Below are 23,737 nucleotides of genomic sequence, written 5' to 3'. Positions count from 1 at the left end.
ACAAGGATTTTTTGCTTTAACATTTGTTACCTCCGCAAACTAATGAAACTGTGAAAACTTGCACTGCAGGCAATATCACAGCAGCCATTAACATTACGCCACTGGCCAAAGTCTACAACTAGTAAAGAGTATTCTTGTTTAGCCCAACAAAATATTGACGATTGTATCTTGTATTTAACACATAGCTCAGGCCCTACATAATGTATTGCTGATGAGTGGCTGCTTTGTTGATTGTGGCACTGCTTGAAGCTGAGGGGTAGAATCATATTCTACTTCCTATACACAGAACTTGATTTAGTTCTGATATGATCAGGTAGGAAAAGTAACAATCTTGTAAGCTACAAGGAATTTTACACAAAAGAACATTCACATTTGAAACCAAAAGGTTTGATGTCTACAAGACTAGCCCAATACTTAGGCCTAATAGCTGAAAAGCAACAGAATCCATTCTAAAGTTCTTTTCAAGCTATAATATTCCTCCACAACATTTCGAAAAACAAAGTAAATAAAATGAATATGTTGATTAACATCACATTTTGTTACTTTTGTTAGTGACTGATAACAGTTAGTGAAGTACAGTAGAGTATTATTTGGAAGCGTTCTAGGTAGAAAATTGACATTAGTGAACACAAAAAGTAGAATCCTGTTGGGACTGGGCTGGTCAGTTCTGCAGTTTCTCCCTATCTGCCAACCGTGTGGTTGCTGTTCTGTGTTGACACCCCAAACTTCACTTGTGGTAGAGATTGCTATTAGTGTGGCAATCACAACAGCAACTAAATGTAAAAACATTGTTGTGGTTTTTTTCTGACAAAATAATAGATAGACCTAAGTAGAAGAAAAGTGCTAATGGATCAAGCTAAGTTCGGAGATATGGAGTTGATAATGCAATGATACTGGGCACCTAAAAAGAATTCTCAGGAAATGAAGAATAGGAGCATGAAAATATGCAAGACTGGATTGAATGTGATGTCAGTGACCCTGGATATCAAGTAGACAGATGGTGAAATAACTCCAAATGGCATTGACCCCTAAGACCCTTGCAATGAAAAGGAAGAACCTAGCAACAACGACAATGCTGAAAATGGGCTATTCAGTGAGAAAATTTTCACTATCCTGAAGTCTGTATGAAGTGGTTAGAGGAAAAAGAAGAATATAACCGTGTGCAGTTACTGTCTTCAAAATCTTTTGCGTCAGAAAATGGGTCTCAGCTCAGGAAAGATAATAAAAAAGAAATAAATGGGCTTCTTTTCCTAAACTGTACGCCTACTTGAATGCCATTTTGACTTCTGAAACTAGGCCATGTAGGCCATTCCCTATGTTGCTTGCTAAGACATGTGATACAAAATACATCTAGGCTATTTACAGGGGTGTGTTTAATTCAGTGTTTCTTTGTACCATACTCATATGAACACTGGACAATATGTTTTCAGATGTGTTCAGTAATCTGAAAAATCAGTTATCCTAATTGTTTTGGACAAACTGTACACTGATGCTTCTTTTCAGAAGACATTCCTTCAAACTGGATCTCCAAAGCAAAATGCGAGTTCAAATGTATGATTGTAACATCACGGAAATACTTCTTTGTTCCTTCTTTGTGACACTGTAGCAATGTCCGATTCACAGTAGTAAAGATATTGACACCTGACATTGACAGGCCTACTGCATGGTATGGGAGCTATCAACACACAGCCCAAAAATGGATTGGTTGACAAAATAAAATAGTACATTAATATTAGAAAGAAACAGTACTTTACCTTCTCCCTTTTTTCCATGGAACCATAAGTCTCAACTTGGAGTTCCTGGATTATGTTTGCAGCTTCAACTATGTTACCCTCCTCCTCTTTCATTTTCGCCAGTTTATGTGTTAACCTAGCTCGCTCAACTTCCACGTATATCTAAAACAGGTGTAATTAACAACAATTATTTTAAATAAATCTTACAGAAAAACACTCTTAAGAAAACAGAGCAATGCAAATATTTTTAGGACCTTTCCTTCTGTAACACTTCTTAAAGTATCAATAAGTTTCGTTTTTATTTCCTTGTTAGGCGTTTTCTCAACGTACTCGCAGCATTCTTGCACCATTTTTGTCACTGCTTGCTTGAGCTGACTTCGGCGTTTAGCAAGAAGAGCTATATGTTCATTCAGTGTATTCCACTGACCTGCTTCAAAACACAGTCTTACAATGGCAACTAGGACTCGACCAGTTGAAACCATATCTGAACTCTGAAACATTAAATCACTATTAGAATAGGTTTTACTGTACAATTTAATGTGTACTCACTATGAAGTGGTCAATTCAGTAGTTTACCGTTCTTGTTTGCTTCTCGAGAGCTAGTAGTGCCTCTAACGCTTCGCTTAGTTTCCCCTCCTTGGCCAATTTCTCACATTCTGGAATCTTTTCATCACAAACCCCTGTACAGTCAACTTCCATTTTCACAACACGCCCAGCATCTGTAGCAATTTCGTCTGCCATTCTCAAAATTCAGTCGGTAGTTTACTGCAAAGCAAAATCAAGACAGTAGAACTTATCACCAGCTTAACAATGCACACGTTTCCAATAAGCCACAGCGAGATGTCTTTCTTGTGAGTTTACCACTTACACAAAAGTGAAGTATTCTTCCTTCAACAATATTTTACTCGGATGCAGCAAATCCCCTTCTCGAGCTCACGGTTTGCTTACAATAGCATAGTTGATCAAATTTACTTGTCAGCGTTTTTCAAACCGGAAGTCAATGTATATTTCACGAAAAACTACTCTGGATCACATTCAGTATTGCGATGCTTCTTTCAAGTTAATAAATGCTATTTACTGTTTTTTGTGGAATTTAAATGGTAAATGAGACACTTAATACCAGAAGTTAAATTTGATTCCAGCTCCGTTGCGACTTCGTTAGTAATGGCGAATATTATCGGGAACGATACAGTTGTTATTGTGGTAGCAGTATGTGTTTGATTCATAAGATGCAGACGTTGTAGCAAGCAAAATGTCGGAAAATCAAGAGGTGGCCAAAAGTGAACAACCTGAAGGGAGCAGACCTCTCAGCGTTGCATCTGAAACGTCATTGGAATCACATACAGATGCAACTGCAGAAGCATCTCAGCAGCCAACAAGTAAACATAAAAGTGAGTTCAAAATGTCATTGGACCCGGTAAATTGCATTTCCTACAATTAGGCCTATGTCTTCGTAATATAGCACAAATCAGAACTTTTTCGAACACTGAAATACATCCATATAATAACGTGCAGCGGGACCATAACACACAATTGTGTAGAGCTTACTGTAGGCAGTGCTAAGAGACTTCTAATATTTGATACAAATAAGCTCAGACAACTGCTCTACTGCGATGTGACACCCATCTAAGCACGTAAACAAACAAGAGTGTTCATATATTCTGCAATGCTATCAAATTCCGTTTGTTTATTTGTTGTTTTTCAGCATTGCGGGGAAAGTCTTTTCAGTACCTGGGTTTTGTAAGTTTCATCGTAGTGCTTGTCATATTCGATGCTAAGCTACTGAGGTAATCAAACAGTGAAGAAACACGTCAGTTTTCATTGTATGACTGTCTGCATACAGTGGGCATGTCACTACTTAAAAAGTCGAAAATTTCTGGCTTTGCTCATTTGTTTAACTGAATTTGGAAATTAAACATTCTGTACAAACAGAAACACGGATAAAAGTCAAAAGTTATTTAGATGGATACACAGTATGACGCACTTTCGCGTTTTTATCAGTTATTCCTTCGAAGCCAGAGTTTACTTTGCTTAACAGTAGGGCCTACTGTCAAACTTAACTTAGCAGCAAATCTAACAAAAGAGAAAAAATCAACATCAGATTTCTTGCCTTCCCTATTTTCTGCAATTGGTATGTAATTGTTCTTTAGAAATAAAATGTCTTCTGCATCAAATACACCAAAGGCACTTTGTTAATAAATGAATTCAAAATGGAATGGTTATAATAACTGCAAGCAAATTAGAATTTTATTTCCCCACAAATAATTGCAAGCATATAGAACAAAATTGTGAGTAACTTTTCTTTCCAAATTTCAGTAGGCTAGTTCGGAAGCTTGAAGTTAAGTGTGCAACTGTAACAACTGTCGTGAGGTGTGGTACTGAGTGATGTCTGTAACAAAACTTTACGCCATGCATATTTTTGGTGGGAAATAGATGTCAAAGAAAGGTAATTTGGCAATGCAGTTATCATATGTACAATAATCTTTTTGATTCAAGTAACGTACTGGGTAACTGAACTGTCCACTTAGATTAGATGTAGCATACTTTTCGTTCCAATTAATGCATAATGAGGAGATCCTCCTGGGTATGTCAAGATAAAACTACAAAATAACTATTACAATGAAAAGCAAACATGCTAATATACATTCCATAGGTCCCAAGTGACTTGGGGGAGGGGAGCAAGAATTACACGTAGACAATCGACTCTCTCAACTTCATGTTACTAAAATGTTCACATACCTGGAGGGGAGGAAGAATTGTATGTAGACAATCGAATCTCAGCATGATTTAACTTAAATGTTTACATACCAGGAAGCAATCTTAGGTGCAAAGAAAATTATCCTAACTCATTTTATTTACTGAAAAAGAATAAAATGAAAATGCCAATTAGGCATACCTTCCACATTCAACACTGTAGGGAATTGGGAAATAAAAACCAACATGTATCTATGAAAAATCTTACTAAAATATTTTGGTTGACCTGTAGGTCAGAACTGTAAACAGTTGAGAGCTGAAAACAGATCCAATCATTTTCTTAATTCATATGTTGTAATTCACTGTTAAAGGTCTTCAGTGTAAAGAATGACAAGAGACAGTTTGTGTGCACAAATGTGTTGTATCTGTATTCGGTTACTGTAAATGAAAAAGGCAGCCTCAGTGAAATAACAGAAAATATGTGCAAGCAATAATGAGAGACATTAATATTTTTTTGTATGCGTTGATGTATGCAGACATAAAAATTACGCTAAGAACTGTTTCATAAACAAATTCAAATATAAACAATATAATTCAATACTTAAAACTCTTCTACCATGCTTATAACATTATCGTCCTTTCTGTACCTGAATATACTTAGCTGCCACAGCGTCATGATCAGTCTCACCTTAATGTGGCTGTTAGGCGCATTTATGTGTGGCCGGGGAGGGCACTGATGGCGGAGGGCATGGATCACATCTCAGTGGTGCCAGTTGGGTCTATCAGTGGATGGGGTTTCACTAGTCATGGCCTGCACCTCAATAGGTACGGGAAGGGGAGGCTGGCTAAGCTTATAGGTGACAGTGTAGTGGGTGGTGGTAGTGGTATCACTAATGGAAAAATTCCTGTAGTAGTTGGTGTTAGAGCTGCACTTTTTTTAGACTGAAGTCAGCTGATAGGTATACCTGCTTAAAGGAAGTGCCTCTAACTAAGCGCTCACTACCAGAGGATGTAATGCTTCCATGTAGAGAAGGCATTAAGATATTTCATCAAAATATAAGAGGTATTAGAGATAAAGCTACTCAACTGCTAATAGATGTTAACTCTGAAATTATTGGTATATCAGCACACCACTTAAATAATTTGATAATTCAGAGGCTTCCTTTACCAGGCTACAGATTAGCTGGCTGTTTCTCGAGGAGTTTCTTGCGGGGTGGGGGAGTGGCTTTGTACATAAAAAAAAAAAAAAACAGTATTTCATTTGAGTCCATAGACGTATCACGACACTGCACTGAACAGATATTTGAAAGTTGTGCAGCATTAGTTGAATTTAGTGAAATTAAACTTCTAATTGCTGTTGTTTATAGGTCCCCTAACTCCGACTTCAGAGTATTTTTGCTTAAGTTAGAGAGGGTTCTTGATTCACATTGTAGGAAGTACCAGAAAATAGTTATATGTGGTGACTTCAATATTAATTTTGTACATGATTGTGTAAGTAAAAGGATGTTGGTAGATCTCCTAAATTCATTTGATCTGATGCAAAACTGTATTTTTTCCAACTAGGGTGCAGGGGAACAGTAGCACAGTCATAGGCAATATTTTTATTCATTCTTCATTACTAGATGGGCATTCTGTTAGTAAAATGGTGAATGGCCTTTCAGACCATGATGCACAAATTTTAACACTAAAAGGTCTTTGTACTCAAACCAATGTTGTATTTAATTACAAACTACGTAGGAAAGTTAATCCAACAGCAATAGACGAGTTTTTCAAAACTTGTCAAGGAACAAGAGTGGCAAGATGTTTATAGCGCCGATAATATAGATGATAAATGCAATGCTTTCCATAACACATTTCTCATGCTCTTTGAGAGTTGCTTTCCATTAGAACATTCTAAACGGGGTACTAGCAGTAATGGACAGCCTGGTTGGCTGACTAGTGGGATAAGGATATCATATAGAACAAAGCGGGAATTATATCAAAATGTTAGAAGTAGTCACAATCAAGCTACAGTAGCCCATTACAAACAGTATTGTAAGGTGCTTAAAAATGTTATTTGCAAGGCAAAAAGTATGTGGTATGCAAATAGAATAGTTAATTCACAGGATAAAATTAAAGCCATATGGTCATTTGTGAAGGAAGTGTTTGGTCAGCAGCACAAGGTTGATGATATAAAGTCAGTTCGCAGTAATAATATTTCTGTTACTGATAAATCAGATATATGTACAGTATTTAACAACCATTTTCTGAGCATTGCTGGTGAATTAAATAAAAATTTAGTTTCTACAGGAAATCATATAAATTTCTTAGCAAATGCCTTTCCGAGATTGACGTCTGAAATACTCCTCTGTGATTCAGACAAGAGGGAGATTGAGTCAATAATTAAATCACTGACGACTAAGGACTCTCATGGTTACGATGGAGTGTCTAGTAGAATATTAAAGTACTGTGCTGCACATGTTAGCCCTGTATTTAGCCATATTTGTAATTTTTCCTTTAGGAATGGTCAGTTTCCTGAGCGATTAAAGTACTCAGTAGTAAAGCCACTTTATAAAAAGGGAGAGAGGGAGAATGTAGATAATTTTAGACCTATTTCTATGCCACCAGTGTTTGCAAAAGTTATCGAAAAGGCTGTGTATGTAAGGTTAATTGATCATTTTATATCACATGATTTGCTATCAAATGTACAGTTCGGCTTTAGAAGTTGTTTGACATCTGAAAATGCTATATTCTCTTTTCTCTGTGAGGTACTGGATGGGCTAAACAAAAGGTTTCGAACCCTTGGCGTATTTTTTGATTTAACAAAGGCATTTGACTGTGTTGATCTCACAACATTGCTCCATAAGTTGCACCATTACGGAATAAGGGGAGTAGCACTCAATTGGTTCACCTCTAACTTTAGCAACAGGCAGCGAAAGGTCATTATTCACAATGTTGATAACGGCTGTGATGTGGGATCTGAGTGGGGTACAGTCAAGTGGGGGGTGCCCCAGGGATCAGTGTTGGAGCCGCTACTGTTCCTTATTTATATAAATGATATGCCCTCCAGTATGGTGGGTAACTCTAAAATATTTCTGTTTGCTGATGACACTAGCTTGGTAGTAAAGGATGTTGTGTGCAACATTGACTCGGTTTCAAGTAGTGCAGTACATGACCTCAGTTCATGGCTTGTAGAAAATAAACTAACGTTAAATCACAGTAAGACTCAGTTTTTACAGTTTCTAACACACAATTCAACAAAACATGATGTTTTAATCTCACAGAACGGGCATATGATTGGTGAAACTGAGCAGTTCAAATTCCAAGGTGTTCAGATAGATAGTAAGCTGTCGTGGAAAGCCCACGTTCAGGATCTTGTTCAAAGACTTTAATACTGCCATTTTCACTATTCGAATGGTATCGAAAGTGAGTGATACTTCGACACGTAAATTAATCTACTTTGCTTATTTTCATTCACTTATGTCGTATGGTATTATGTTTTGGGGTAACTCTTCCCATTCTAGAAGGATATTTTTGGCTCAGAAACGGGCGGTTCGGGCAATAAGTGGTGTGAGTTCACGAACCTCTTGTCGACCTCTGTTCACGAGCCTGGGTATTTTGACATTGGCCTCTCAATATGTATATTCCTTATTGTCGTTTCTTGTTACCAATATTAGTTTATTTCCAAGAATAAGCAGCTTTCACTTGGTTAATACTCGGCAGAAATCAAGCCTCCATTTGGATCGGACTTCCTTAACTCTTGTGCAAAAAGGTGTGCAGTATACTGCTGCATCCATTTTCAATAAGCTGCCACTCGAATTCAAAAATCTTAGCAGTAATCCATGCACTTTCAAATTGAAAAGACAAGTTTCCTCATGGGTCACTCCTTCTATTCTGTCGAGTAGTTCCTTGAAAAATTAACCTGATTCTCATTGTATAGCTGATAGTGTTTGCTTAAACTTATGGACTGATTTTATTGCAGGTTCATGAACATTTATTTTTATCTGTTATTTCTTTTATGTTGTAAGTTCATGTACTGACACATTCTATGACCTTGGAGATTGGTTGCTCAATTTGGTCCTACAGAACTTGACGTGTAAATAAAATAAAATAAAATAAATAACACCAGCTGGAGTGCAGATTGCGCTACTCTTCTGCAGCTTTACAAAGCCCTGATAAATCCCACCCTGATTATGGGAGTGTGGCATACGGTTCAGCATCGCCCACAGCATTTGTAAATAATGTGTCTGATTGTAACACTCGTATTGCTAGTCTTCCCTAGGCAATTTCTGATTGGGTTACATCTGGCAAGTGGTGGTGGGGGTTGATGATGCTTACATGTCCCTTCATTGCACTTTGCTTTCTGGAGTTTTTGCGTTTCTTCTTATGTCTCCCTTTCTTCTTTTTTTCCCCCTTATCTAGCCTTCATTGACCTTGGGGTCTTTTTTCCCCTGAGTTTTGCACTGTAGGTCATCCCTGATGTATTATCATGTAGTCCTGTGTTCAAGGAAAAAGGGACTGATGATGTAATAGGCCTAGTTCGGTCCCTTCCTCATCCAATCAGTCAACCAACCAACCAACAATTGGTGCTTATCCTTCGGTTTTTCCGTTGTCATATCACCATTGTGAGCACATGCATTGACCCAATTTTCTTTTTCTTTTACAGTCTCCACCTATTCTCACAAATAATTTATCTTGTTGGTCTAGATCAGGGCCGGCCATGCCACGCCAAACTTCATGCATGCGGTGTATGCTGGCAGCGAGTCGATTAAGGCCCGACCTGTCTTCACTTTGCTAGGGCATCCTCGGAATACCTAGTACAATGCGACACATCAGAGGGTATTGCTGTGTGGCATTTTTCAGACAGCAGAATCATGGTGTCAGCATTGTTTACCCTTCTCGATTTGTTCATGGTATAAAACAAGTTCACAGGTCTGTGGCTGCTTGCACGAAAAGAGGCAGTTTAGTGATCTGTCATCACAAGCCTTTAAAACTGGTTGGAATTGACAGAAGGGAGGGATGAGAATTGTTTCATATATTAAGCATTCGCATAAGTGACGAGTACCACACATTTGCTATGAAACGACATTACAGTACCATGCAGAAAGAATTTAAAGATTTAGCCTAGTTGGCAATGATAGAAGAGCAAAAAATTACAGCAATCAACAGATGGATCTCGTTGTACTGGACATCAAGAAGAACTTTGTGCTAAATTTGCAGGAGCACGTAAAAAGTAGTTGGTGCTTTCTGATGTCAGTTGCAACAGCTTTCAGTGCAATTGAATGAAGAGTATGGAGACTTTAAATGCTACTGCAAATTACGTTGCTTAAGTCAAGGGGTAGGCATGGAACTATTGTTGAACTTGTGAAGGAAAGAGGGGTACAGGAATGAAAATTAGGACATGCGGAATGAATTACAGACCTCACATTTTAAGTGGACTTGGACTGCACAGTGTCCACAGTAAGACATTGCAGGTAGGAAATAATTTTATTCTGATTTGATGGGAGTGCACTTAAAAGGATAATCACGTTTTAGAAAGGACACATTCTGTCACACAGTTCAGTTCCCTAAGCTCACAGGTGTTAAAGAAAAAACGATGTTTTGGGAATTCATTGTTGCCTCTAAGATATTGTAAGGATAGTTTCCGAAACATTTTGAGGACACTGTCAGCCAAACATTTGTCTTAGAGCTGTTTGCAAGACAGTTTGTCATTTCAGTTAAGTGTCCCTGTGCATGTGCAGATGTAATTGATTGGTCTGCAAGTTAAGTCCCTTTTTAAAGACAGATCTCTTTAATGTTGAAACTGTCCAGTACAGCTACATTGCTTTAGAATTTGAGCACCTTAATAATGAGGTTGCTTAAGTGGTGCTATTGTAAATTTCAACCCAACATATGTGTGTGAAAGACTTTTTTTTTTTATTATGAAACTAAAGAAGAGGCAATTCTGTGACAACTTGAGTGTGAAAATCTGTGAAGCTGTCTGTGTCTGCCCGCATGCTGAATGTTTGTACCAGATAAAAATTATGTATTTCAGCTTGCCAAAAATAATTAAATAATACTGAAATTTATTTATTTGAAACCTATGTTGAGAAATGTGAAATATAAAACCAAATTTCACAAAGTGTGACTGCATTGCCATTTAATGATGGCATCTTTGTAGTTTCCCCCTCCTCGCACTCAGGCATTGTGGCGTGACAGTGGGGGGAACGTGCCAGCCTGGCTGAGTGCTATGGAACTCATGCCAGGACATTGTGCACGACCTCAATTCTTGGCCAACCCCATACTAGATAATATGCATAGTATTTAGCAGCTAATTTTTTGCCTTTTGTGAGGTAAAGAGTTAGCAGTATCCTGTTCAAATCTCATTTGACACTAGCCATGACATTGCAAGTGGATGAAATTGACTTTGACTTGTAACTACTGCTGTGATTGTTGTGACATTTCTGGCATGAAATACTTGATTCATGTCTCATTCACAGTAATATTTTGTTGCACAAAATCAATTAGATGCTTTTTAAAACGGTGTAAAAATGGTGGAAAATGAATTTTTAAATTTTTGTTTGGTCACCTTAGAAAGATCAGCACTCATCTTGCATTAAGTTGAATCTTGTGTAAAATATGATGTGCTCTTTCTTGATTGCCGCACAGTCCCAAGTAATGCATAATTTGTGTATAAACACTCCAAATGAAAAAGCAATTTGTTGCTGTGGTATGCAGTCTGGAGACTGGTTTGATGCAGCTCCCCACACTGCTCCATACTGTGTAAGCCACTTCATCTCTGAATAAGTACTGCAACCTACATGCTTCTGAATCTGCTTACAATATTCAACTCTTGGTCTCCCTTAGCATTTTTAGCCTCCTCACTTCCCTCCAGTACTAAATTGGTGATCCCTTGACGTCTCAGAATATGTCCTAACAACTGATCCCTTATACTAGTTAAGTTGTGCTGCAAATTTCTTTTCTCCTCAATTCTATTCAGTAACTCCTCATTAGTTATACGATCTACTCATCTAATCTTCAGCATTCTTCTGTAGCAACTCATATCAAAAGCTACTGTTCTCTTTTTGTCTAAAATGTTTATCGTCCATGTTTCACTTCCAAACATGTCTACACTGCATACAAATATTCGTGATATTCATACAGCTGCTTCTCTTTTCTCCAAATATCTCTCTAACTTTTCTGTAGGCAGCATCTACCTCTCCTTCTAGTGATATATGCTTCAAAGTCCTTAGATTTGTCCTTGTCCTGTAGCCATTGCTGTGTAGCTGCTTTGCACTTCTTGTCGATTTCAGTTTTTAGATGCTTCTTTTCTCTTTTGCCTGTTTCATTTACTACATTTCTATATTTTCTCTTTTCATCAGTTAAGTTATGCAGCGGATAGGCAGTTGGTGCAGGGAGTGGCAACTGACCCTTAACATGGACAAATGTAATGTATTGTGAATACATAGAAAGAAGGATCCTTTATTGTTTGATTATATGATAGCGAAACAAACACTGGGAGCAGTTACTTCTGTAAAATATCTGGGAGTATGCGTGCGGAACAATTTGAAGTGGAATGATCATATAAAATTAATTGTTGGTAAGGTGGGTACCAGGTTGAGATTCATTGGGAGAGTCCTTACAAAATCTAGTCCACCAACAGAGGAGGTAGCTTACGAAACACTCGTTTGACCTATACTTGAGTATTGCTCATCAGTGTGGGATCCGTACCAGATCCGGTTGACGGAGGAGATAGAGAAGATCTAAAGAAGAGCGACGCGTTTCGTCACAGGGTTATTTCGTAACCGTGATAGTGTTACAGAGATGTTTAGTAAACTCAAGTGGCAGACTGCAAGAGAGGCGCTCTGCATCGCGGTGTAGCTTGCTCGTCAGGTTTCGAGAGGGTGCGTTTCTGGATGAGGTATCGAATATATTGCTTCCCCCTACTTACACCTCCCAAGGAGATCACGAATGTAAAATTAGAGAGATTGAAGTGCGCACGGAGGCTTTCAGACAGTCGTTCTTCCCACGAACCATACGCGACTGGAACAGAAAAGGGAGGTAATGACAGTGGCACGTAAAGTGCCCTCCGCCACACGCCGTTGGGTGGCTTGTGGAATGTAAACGTAGATGTAGACGTAAGTTAAATATCTCCTGTGTTATCCAAGGATTCCTACTAACCCTTTTCTTTTTACCTCTTTGATCCTCTTCTGCCTTCTCTATTTCATCTCTCAGAGCTACCCTTTTGTCATCTACTGTATTCCTTTGCACTGTCCTTGTCAATGCCGCATCTGGAACCCTTCAACAACCTCTGGTTCTTTCCATGTATCTAGGTCCCACTCCCTTAATTTCCTACCTTTTTACACTTTCTTTATTTTACTCTGCAGTTCATAACCAGTGAATTGTGATCAGAGCCCCTATCTGCCCCTGGAAATATCTTACAATTTAGATTCTAGTTCCAGAAGCTCTGTTGCACCATTACATAATCAGTCTGAAACCTTCCAGTGTCTCCAGGTCTCTTCCATGTGTACAACCTTCTTTCATGATTGTTAAACCAAGTGTTAGCGGTGATTAAATTGTGCTCTGTACATAATTCTACCAGGTGGCTTCCTCTTTCATTCCTTTGCCCCAGTCCACAATCACCTTCGTTTCCTTCTCTTTATTTTTCTACAATCTAATTCCAATCTCCTATTACTATTAACTTTTCATCTTCCTTAACTATCAGAATAGTTTCTTTTATCTCATTGTATATTTTATCAAACTCTTTGTTATCGGTAGAGCTAGTCGGCATATGAACATGAAATGCTGTAGTGGGCTTGGGCCTCCTTGAGTCTTATCTTGGCAGCAGTAATGCCTTCACTCTGCTCCAATGGTCCTGACACTACCCAGTCCCACATGTTAAGTTTCTGTGGTTGAGGCGTAGGTCCCTGTGGCCTCTGAGGCTACCAGTCGCACAGCGTAATGTGTCTCAGAACCTGTGTGTGTTGATACCAGAACCTCTCAACTGGTAGCAAATGGTGACCATGGGGCAAAACCTACCTCCTTGGTCTCTTCTCACCCTCAAAGTATACCAGCAGCATGATTCTCCAGTGGAACTGTTGCGGTTTTTTCCACCACCTGGCTGAACTATGACATTTGTTAAGCAATTCTCCTATTTTATGCTCTGCCGTTCAGGAAATTTGGTTTCCAGCAATGTGTACCCCTGCCTTTCTTGGCTGGCCAGTAGGGATATTTTAAGAATCACACAGACTATGATAGGATGTTGGGTGGAGTTTACACTTTTGTTCAGGTCTCTGTTTTATGTAGCGAACATGTGCCTCTTGATACAACTTTGGAGGCTGCAGCTGTTTGAGTAAGAGCATCTCAGGATTTTACTGTCCATAATGTTTATCTCCCTTCCAATGATGAAGTATCGCAGAACGTATTGTTTGCATTGGTCCCTTACCTCCCTCCACCTTTCCTAATCTTGGATGACTTTAATGCACATAACCCTTTATAGGTTGGAACCACAATCACTGGCTGCGGTAAGGGTATTGTAAACTTACTGGCAGATCTTGACCTCTTCCTCTTCAATACTGGTGTCCCCACTCACTTCAGTGTGGCACATGGAACTTACTTGTCCATTGATATTTCTGTTTGTAGCACTGGTCTTCTCCCATCCATCCACTGGAGAGTCCACAATAGTCTGTCTAGTGGTGACCACTTGCTGCTCTTCTTGTCCCTCCCTCAGTATCACTCCCCTGGGAGCCCTCCCAGATGGGCTCTCAATGGTGCCGACGAGGAATCTTTCACTTCCACTGTTGTCCTTAGCTCCCCATTACATGAAAGTATTGATGCAGCTGTCCACAGTACAACAGCAGCCATTTTATTGGTAGCTTACATACCGATCCACTTTGCTTCAGGACCCTTCTGTCAGAAGACAGTACCTTGGTAACTGCCTGGTCCATTAGAGATTGCAGGCAGGCTCTCCAGTACTGTAAACAGGTTCCATCAATGGTTTTACCTAACAAAACGACACAAGCAAGCATGTTGGTAATGGTACATTTCAACCATTGGACCACGTATCTCTCCTTCGCAGGTTTGAGTGAAGATCAGGTACCAGTCCCCTGCAGATGTACCTGGCATTTCATTGAATGGTGCTGTCTTCACTGGCTCTGATGCTGTCACACCAAGTGTTGTACTCTGTGTTATGCTCGAGTCTCTGCATCTGAGAACTATTAATGAATGTTTTGTGCCCACAAACTGTAGATGGGGTGAATGCACTTTTCTGTCACTACTCGCCACCTAGAGCCACATAATGCTTCATTCCATGAGTGGGAATTCTTCAGTGCCCTATCCCTTTACCATGATAAAACCCCAGCGCCTGACTGCATCCACAACCAAATGCTCAAACAACTGTGTGTGGACTGTCAACGGCATCTCCTTACCATCATCAACGGTATCTGGAGTGAGGCTGAGTTCATGTCTCAATAGGGAGAAAGCATCGTCATCTTGGTACTGAAACCAATTGAGTACCCTTTAGAGATGGTCAGCTATCATCTAGTTAGTCTCACCAGTGTTTTCTGTAAGTTGCTAGAACGCATGGTGAGCTGATGGCTGTGTTGGCTTATTTACTCTTCGGACCTTCTACCTCCATCCCAGGCTGGTTTTCATCAAGGCCGTTTCACTGTTGATAACTTGGTTTACCTGGATTCAGCCATCTGGACAGCTTTTGACTGATGTCAACAGGTTATTGCTGTCTTCTCCAGCCTACAAAAGGCTTATGACACCTCATGGCAACACCACGTGCTTGTTACCTTACACTTCATATTTTTGTCCAGAACTTCTTTCGTGCTGTACTTTCCGGGTTCGAGTTGGTGCTTTCCATACTATCCCCCATATCGAAAAAAAATGTGGTCCATCAGGGCTTGTTATTGACTGTCCCTCTCTTTCTAGTACGCATCAGTGGTATAAAAGCAGTTGTCAGGTCCTCCGTATCACCCTCCTTGTATGCTTATTATTTTTGCTTTTGTTATTGCTCCTCTGTAGTGTGGCTGTTGCTCGACACCGACTGCAGGATACCATTCAAAAGGAACAGTCATAGGCCCTCACCCACTGCATTTAGTTTTCAGCTGCCAAGACTCGTGTCATGCACTTCATTTTATGTTGAACTGTTCCTCCAAAAGCAGAACTTTATGTTGACGACCAATTAGTCAAACTGGTGGAGACTTGGTGCTTTTTGGGAGTGGTCTTCAATGCCCAATGATGTGTCTTCCCCACTTTTGCAAACTTAAGTACATGTGCTAGCTCCACTTTAATACACCTCATTGCCACAGTGACACCAGCTGGACATGCCATCTTGATTATGGGAGTCTGGCATATGGTTCGGTATTGGCCTCAACATAGTGGTCACCGGACCTAATGTGGGATTTGATTTGCAACAGGAGCCTATTGAACTAGCTCCATGAGCAGCCTACTCGTGGTGACTGGGGTCCCTCCATTGTGGATCAGACACCAACAAGTTACTCAATTATGTTATACATGTTTGCAGATCTCCGAAGCATCCAAACTACTGTGTCCTTTTTCCAAGTACTGAGATCCGCCCCCACCCTACCCTCATCACCCTTTAGCCACGACTATCCTGGGTCTTCTTCCTGACCTCCATAAAGCTGGATGGCCAGTCGTCTTTTGTTGGAACCTCTAGTCATGCTGACCAGTTAGCAAAGTTGGCTACTGAGATCCTGATTTTGGAAATGGGAATCCCAGAACTATTTTTTCAATTTACTCTGTGATGTCAACTGTTGGAAGTCTGGAACTCAGAATGGTCTGCTCTGGACTCCCAAACAAGCTGAGGGCAATAAATGAGACCGCAACCATGTGGCAATTTTCCTTTCGCACTTCTCACAGGGAGTCTACAGTCCTGTGTCGGCAACACATTGGCCATACTTGGCTGCCTATGGCCACATTCTCCATTGTGAAGACCCATCTTTCTGCCAGTTTGGTGCCTGGCTGGCAGTGGCTTTCGTGTTACTAGACTGTCCAAAGTTGGCTGCTGTGGGATGATAACTTATGGTAACTAGTGTATGAATACCAGGGGAAACCTTGAAAAAAGTTGTCAGTTTTCTAAACAGTGTAACTCAAAGAGTAAGATTTGTAACCCCATATAATGCTTACCATCTTTTAAGACACCTTTTTGGGAACATGTTCATGTATGAACCACAGCTTTAACTCTCACACTTTTTTGATTGTATTTTTATGTTGCAAGTGAAATAAATCATGCTAATTATTTATGTGGATCATACTTACACATTACTCAAAATACAAACAAAGTAGAATGTTTATATTTTCCTGTAAGTTCCATACATTATTATCTTTAAAGCAGACTATTGAAAAGATGGTGCTGTCATAAATTGTGGTACAAAAATGTTTTAAATATGATTATCAAAAATTTTGGAAATGAATTCAGGGTTTTTCTTCAAAAAAAGCATTTTATTTTCACAGTTAAGTCACAAGAGCAGTCCACTTTTTAGTTAAGCATGTTTGAAGACAGTATATAAAATTGCAGCTCTCTATCTTTAATAGTGTTTAGCCAAAGTGTACCAGAACATGAAATAATTTAACTTTTGGGAAGTTAAAGTTAAAACTTGCTTTTCCTATTAAACTTGCATGGCAATGATGCATCCCAGGTCCATATTCAACTTGTTTCCTGTGTTGTTCTTCCTCCCTTCTCTTTTTGAAACTACTTCTTATGTTGCTTCTTTGGTAGCTTTCAACATTGTTTTTTCTGCTTTGAAGAGTTTCCTACAGTCAATGGCTATTTGAGCTCTTTAGTCCACCATGCACTCCCATCAGTTCCATAGCATTAAGCCTTGACACTGCACCCTCATTGAAACATAGACCAGCATCTAGCACATTTATTTTCAGAGTATCTAGTCCTACTAGAGCAGTTTTTGGTATCAATTCCCATGTACAGTTGGTGAATCTTTCATTTGAATTCTGAGTCCTACCATGTAAACATTTCTCTGATAATATTGTCACTAAGATCCCTATACATAGGTTTTATACCAAGTGGCAAAAAAATATTTATGGTTGTAGGTCTCACCTTGAGTAACAGCTCTCAGGTAGCCACACCATAAATCACTGCCAGGTGGGCAGAGTACATGACATGGTTTGTCATCTGCGGAGGATTTATGAAAGAAGGTAACCCATACTGCATTTTTCATTCCCTCAAGGTCATTTTAATTTTGTCTTATGGCTTTTCCATAATAATACTGCAACCTGTCTTTTCTTTGTCTGTAAACTGATCATGTCCAATAATGCACTTACTATCATCTAATTTCTTCCTCATAAAGTTCCTCAATCTTGTACCAAACCTTTTCTGGACATGCCCAACACATTCCACTTTCTTTAGGTTTTGTGTCGGCATAAGGTTCAGATTCACAAACTTTTGAGTCTCCATCTTCTGGGTAAGATGTATACTTCGCACCATATTTCTGCACTGACGTGTGAAATATCTTCATGATACCTTCAGATTCCACCCCTCCACCATAACCACTAAAATTAATCAAATATTTATGATTTTCAGTTTCACTGGCACAGCTATGACAGTACTTGGTAATACATTCCACATCAATGACTTTACTATTGTCCAAGAAGGTAGATGTCACTACACCATTTAGGGAACTATGGCCTCTTCATTGCTAGGGTGCATCCAGGGCTGCAGACATACATGTATTGCTGTCATTCATGTCTATAGTTTCCTGAACAGCATTTTTCATGCTATCATTTGTTACTTCTTCTAAAGTCTGTAGAATAATTTTATTGTACCTGTGAAACATTGTAGGGGGAGGTAAGTCCATGAGAGCACAGTAGTTGAAGTTGTATTTCAGAATTAGCAGAGTTAATCCATTTGGTGAACCGACTTCCATAAAATTTACTTTGAATAAACCAAACTTCTTAATTCTTCCCATTGTTTTCAGCTGGAATAAGAAACTCTGGCACACAATTACTTTGATGTAAACAAAATATTCGCGCCAAAACAACAGCAGGCAATAACTAAACTCCCTGTATAAACAAAAGATAAGAAACTATAAAGCTTTTGCAGATTAGCCAACTTAATGGACTAAAAAAAATGAAACAAATGAGAGCAAAACTTTATTTTTAACAGAGCTGGCTGTGTGCCTTGGGGTTGTCGTGGTGTGTGCAGCCACTTATAATTCCTCTAACTTTCATAATTTCTGTTGTCCAGTTTCCTGGAAGTAAACTTTGTCTCATTCAAAAAACTACAGAGAAACTTTTAAGACAAAAATTAAAAAATAGATTTTTTTGACAGTTATTCACGTACAAGTCTCCATAAACTTCCTAACATGCTCCCTCTGGTGCTAGCGGCTGATGTGACTGACCTGGTTTTATTTTTTACTAGTGACGGCAATTTCTACTTGTCTCTGTGAGGTTGGCAATTTCTACTTGTCTCTGTGAGGTTGGCCTCATTGACCATCTGCTCTCGCCCACGTGACCTACAGTGGCCATTGCTCAGTGGTCTGGACTGGCTCTTACCCTTCCCAACTTTTTATGTTCCTTATAGTTTTTGTTTTTAATGTTTTGTTATTCCTAAAATTTTAGCATCTTCTCTGTGCTGCTCATTTTCTGAGGGGTAACAGAGTGCGGAGGTGGTGCTGGTCAAATGCAGAGGGTATGACTTCCACTCCATACCATGTCTTAGGGTCCTCCAACCACACTTTGGGCAGAGTAACTCCCCTGGGCTTACCAGGATTTGCCTTTTGTATCCTTCCCCTGAGGTTTGTTTCTGGTTTGATACATATAGAATGAAAGGACTAATGACTTTGCAGTTTGGTCCCTTAAAAAAAAAGGCAAGCAAGCAAACAGTAGCACCCTTTTAACCTGAAAAGAAACTGCAGAAAAATATAATGGTTAAATATTTGTATTAATTACAAACAGAGTTTTTTTATTTGATATTTAATTATTAGTTCAGATTTTCCCATACTTGGTATTGCATACTAAATTTCCACAGTGCAGTAAAATTATTTGGAATTGCTGGTTAAAAGTTGAAAGCTGCAAGATGTGAAATATAAATTGGGAGATGTACTTGCCTTTCATTGATATTCAAAGAATGTGGAAAGATATTGATTGTTGAAGCTTGTATGTGGTATTTAATATTGTGACAAATTCTCTAATAGTTCAAAGTAGAATTCTTTGATAGTATAGAACACTCCAGCTAAAGATAACAGAAGGAATAATAATGAAAATAATGAATTTTTGAAAATATAATATAATTGGATGGACAAAAAGTTTACTCACCAAGTGGTAGCAGGAGGAAACAGATATGGGAAGGTGCAAGCTTTGAAACTAACAGCTCCTCCTTGCGGGAGTGTTGAAGGGAAATGAAGAAGGATGAGGAAGAAGGACTGTTAATGTTTAGGAAATGGGGAGAGTTAAAAAACAAATCCTGAACCCCAGGTGAGGGGAGCCTAACTGTTTGTGATTGCACCAGATGGGACTTGAAAACCTGATAACCTAGTTCAAAAGCAGATTTTCTGGACCATTACATCCAATGCTGCTACTACTGATTCCTCCAAACAAATAATAAGTACTGTTGTGGTCTTGCATGTGTTATCAGCTGCTTCAACAGGACTATGACTTCTTAAAATCATGCCCTGAAATGTGGTTCACTCTGTCTGAAATTTTGCCCGCCACACTTAAATTAATTTTCATAAGCCCCCCCTTCACCTCTCCCAAATCGCTGCAGTATCCTCATCAGGTACTATGCTCTTTTTGCACCCATTTCCATATCCTATGGCTCCTACCCTTGTTACCATCCCTGATGTAAGACTTACCTATGCACTCTCCTACCACCATCTATACCAGTTCTGTAATTGGCAAAAAATCTACTACGAAAGGGAAAGCTACCTGTGAAATGATCATGCCATATACCTGCTGTTAGGTAAACATTGTTCAGACTTCTACATTGTTATGACTTTCACCAAGTTATCAATTTAGGATAAATGAGCAAATGAAGATAAAACAGAGGGCATATACTGGCAACACAATATCCTGTTGCAGGGCATGCTCTGCAACATGACAGTCATGACATTAATGCTTGTTTCACCATATAAGCCACTAGATTTACCACCTTGACACCAGTCTCTCAGAACTCCACAGGAGGGAACTGCGGTTAAAATATGTGCTTGGTTCTCTCCCTTCATGTGCTCCAAATTTACATTAATTGTTTGGTTTCAGCATTTCTTTCCAGCAACTATTCCTTTTCTTTTCTTCTCTTCGTTTTGGTTTTCTATGTGTTTTATTTTCTGACCAGTCTATTTTTTTTGTTTCCATCCCAACCACACCTGTCTGCCACATATAGTGCATTTAAGGCTTTTGCACCTGTCTGCCACATATAAAGCACTCACGGCTCTTATTAACTCTTGCACAATGCTTTGTAAATAATCTATGTCTTGCTTACTTCCAATCTTCCATCTTTAAGCTCTTGGGTTTTCAAATCTCGTCTGGTGCAGTCCCCAACAGTCAGTTGTTCCTTTTCATCCTGAGCCGTAAGTTTTCCTAGACCTGTGTTCTGATAACTTTACTGTAAATCCCCCCCCCCCCCCCCCCCACTTCCTAAACCTTGCATCCTTTTCCCTCATCTCTCTTACTTTCCCTTCAGACCTTCTGCCAGAAGAGGAAGTTACTGTCTCTGAAAGTTTACACATTTCCATAAGTTGTAAATGTGCCTTCTCGTGCTGTCGCTTGCTAAGTAGATTTTTTATATATCCAACAGTATTTTCAAAGACGAATAACAAGATAAAAAGAGTAAATAAAGATATGGATGTTTCTTTGTGATTTTGAGTTGTGCTATGTATGATATTTAATGTCTGTCAGATCAAAATATGCTGCTGGAGTTGGTGGTCATGTGTGCGTGTGGTATGCTTGCTTGTGTGAATGAATGGTTTGTGTTTCTCTTTTTCTGTTGAAGGCTGTGGCCTAAGGCTTATGTTTAAGTTCTTTTAATTGCACGTGTCTGCAAGTTAGCATGTTATCTTTACTGTAAGTAGCAGTCTTATCTGTTCCTGCATTGTTAGATCAAAATGTGTGGATTATGCATAAGTAATGTAATTTTCTCTTGATATTTTTATGACGATTTTCTGTATTAGGTTAAACATATTGAAACTCGTTAAAATGTTTTACATCCTTGATTGATATTTGTGAACTTGCTACAGACATTTCTTCCCAAGTTGTAACAGTTCATTTACTTTTTGTTATAGTTGATATTCTGATGAAGGCAACTGGAAATGCCCCAATTCTAAAACGGAAAAGATGGGCTGTTGAACCAGATAAAAAAATTGGATGGATAACAGAATTTTTTAAAAAGCATTTGAGACTTGAGAAGTCGGAATCTTTAGTAAGTCTGAACATCAGCATTTACATTTGAGATTGATCTTCATAAAATTTGTCATATAGTAATTTGTCTTGTGTGTCCTTGTCTGTTGAAATTCTTCAGTTATTTCTGTTTTTCAAAATATGGTTCAGATTCTTTTTAGAACATCAAAATTTATTGTTTTACTATTTGTATTATATTAATTTCATTTCTTTCTTTACAGTTCCTGTATGTAAACCAAGCTTTTGCACCTGCACCTGATAATACAGTGGGAAATCTTTATGAATGTTATGGAATTGATGGAAAGTTAGTCATACATTACTGCAAAAGTCAGGCTTGGGGTTGACACTCTGCATAAATAGTAACTTTATTTCAGCTTTGGTTAAAGGTCTCTCAGGCCAAGGTATGGTGTGTTGCTGACACACATTCCGATACTAGCAGGCCACTGCCACAAAGGTCCATTTTATTGTATTCCAAAAGTGGGTGGTTTGCAGTTCCTCCCAAGATTTTTTATGTGCATATCATCCCAAGGCATGCTAGACATTTATTAAAATGTATAATTTGTTGCATTGCTTGTCAATAAATTTTCCAACATAGGTTATCTGTTAAGATCGGACATATAGGGTATTGCAGGAATAAGTAAACCAAATTTCTGCTGTACAGTTCCCTTGTAAATATATGTATGTTTATATTTATTGAATGTAAAAATGATCATTATGTGAGGTTCGTAGTTTTCATGTCTGTGATATTTTTCTTTACGGTGCATAGAGCACTGTTTTGTTTTATTAATTGACTCGCCTGTTCATATTTACTCATGATGTCATTCAGTTATAAATCTGTCCTGTGTAAAATAAATGTAGTAGTTTTTATAATCTTTGATAATGGATTGAATGAAAAATAAATATAAAATATTAAGAAACTGGTAGTTTACTGTCCTGTAAATTTTTGATCTGATGAAATGGTTTGAAGTGTGTATTGTTATGTGGCATTTTCAGTTCTTGCTACTGTTGGTAATGGAGGCTGAGGGAAATGAAAGGAGACTCAAAACTTGACATTTAATGGAAATAAATTTCTTCTCTTATTTAAAACCAAATTAGTTTTCAGTTGTTTGCTCTCTTAGGTAGGTATTCTGTTCCTAACATTATTATCTAAAAACAGATGACGATGTTGTCCAAGCAAGTGTTCATTTTGTATGATACTCTTGTACTCTTGTCTGGTATACCAGACACCAGTGTCAGGTACTGCTTGATTCACTTGCAGTTAAGTGAGATCTGAAGCAAAGAACTAGTAGCCTGTTTGTAGCTTCTGTTTTATTTATTTTGGCCACTAACAATGTTAGAGTGTAGCACAAACTTTTACAGATTTCTAGTATTGTAATTCCACTACTCTCGATCTTGAAATCCAGTGTAAACCTGATGAGTTGCGTTAGGCCCTGTGGGTAGTGTTAAAATTACAAATTAAAAATTTCTGGGTTAAGTTCCATTTTGGTTCTAGAATTTATTCTAATTTTAGCATGACTTCTCATCACCTTCAGTTCATTGTATGAGGGTTGGAACTTAAATAGTGGCAACTATTTATTAACAACTGATACAAAAGAGTTACATGTTTGCACCTTTGTGAAGGTGTAGTTTCCAGCAGTGATTGTGCAATGAATCATATATTCTGCATAGCTCTGTCATTTGCTGCAATGTATTTTGTAATACAAAATGTATGTGTTAAATAAAGCAACATCAAATAGGTAAAAGAATATCTTGCGGTATCCTTTCATACATTTTCTCATCACAGGGAAACATGCGAGCATCTGATCTTTGCGATCAATTCCAGTCATGCCTCTATTGTATTCGATGACACATTTTGGTTTCCATGGCACATTGCGGCGAGGTGTGTCTGTGGCAATCATTTCTGCTGTTGAATGTTTTGTGGAAAGCATGTAGACCTCTCGTTTATCTTTCCATTTTAGTGCCAATATTCTATTACAACT

The 23,737-nt window shown here is 38.6% G+C and overlaps 2 protein-coding genes across 2 annotated transcripts in view; one reads left to right on the top strand and one right to left on the bottom strand.

The window, feature by feature from the left end:
• The window catches only part of LOC126278396 (26S proteasome non-ATPase regulatory subunit 12), an 86,689-nt gene extending 83,997 nt beyond the window's left edge, over positions 1-2,692 (bottom strand). The window contains exons 1-4 of the mRNA XM_049978496.1: positions 2,602-2,692; positions 2,310-2,498; positions 1,988-2,224; positions 1,755-1,895 (exon numbers count right to left, since the gene is read on the bottom strand). Of these exons, the coding sequence (XP_049834453.1) occupies positions 1,755-1,895; positions 1,988-2,224; positions 2,310-2,474 (543 nt within the window). The 5' untranslated portion in view covers positions 2,475-2,498; positions 2,602-2,692. The remainder of the gene's footprint in view (positions 1-1,754; positions 1,896-1,987; positions 2,225-2,309; positions 2,499-2,601) is intronic.
• A 293-nt stretch (positions 2,693-2,985) lies between these two features.
• Positions 2,986-23,505, top strand: LOC126278400 (autophagy protein 12-like). Its single transcript, XM_049978502.1, has 3 exons — positions 2,986-3,124; positions 21,644-21,780; positions 21,980-23,505. The coding sequence occupies exons 1-3, from the start codon at positions 2,986-2,988 to the stop codon at positions 22,100-22,102; spliced, it is 399 nt and encodes a 132-aa protein (XP_049834459.1). The 3' UTR covers positions 22,103-23,505.
• Positions 23,506-23,737: the final 232 nt, after the last annotated feature.

This window comes from Schistocerca gregaria, chromosome 6 (genome assembly GCF_023897955.1).
Source record: "Schistocerca gregaria isolate iqSchGreg1 chromosome 6, iqSchGreg1.2, whole genome shotgun sequence".
NCBI lineage: Eukaryota > Metazoa > Arthropoda > Insecta > Orthoptera > Acrididae > Schistocerca > Schistocerca gregaria.
This window is presented reverse-complemented; position numbering and strand designations above follow the sequence as displayed.

Coding starts and splice junctions, on each gene's coding strand:
- LOC126278400 (XM_049978502.1), top strand. CDS start 2,986: ATGTCGGAAAATCAAGAGGTGGCCAAAAGTGAACAACCTGAAGGGAGC. Junction 3,125..21,643: donor GCCAACAAGTAAACATAAAA/GTGAGTTCAAAA, acceptor TTTTTGTTATAG/TTGATATTCTGATGAAGGCA. Junction 21,781..21,979: donor TTGAGAAGTCGGAATCTTTA/GTAAGTCTGAAC, acceptor CTTTCTTTACAG/TTCCTGTATGTAAACCAAGC.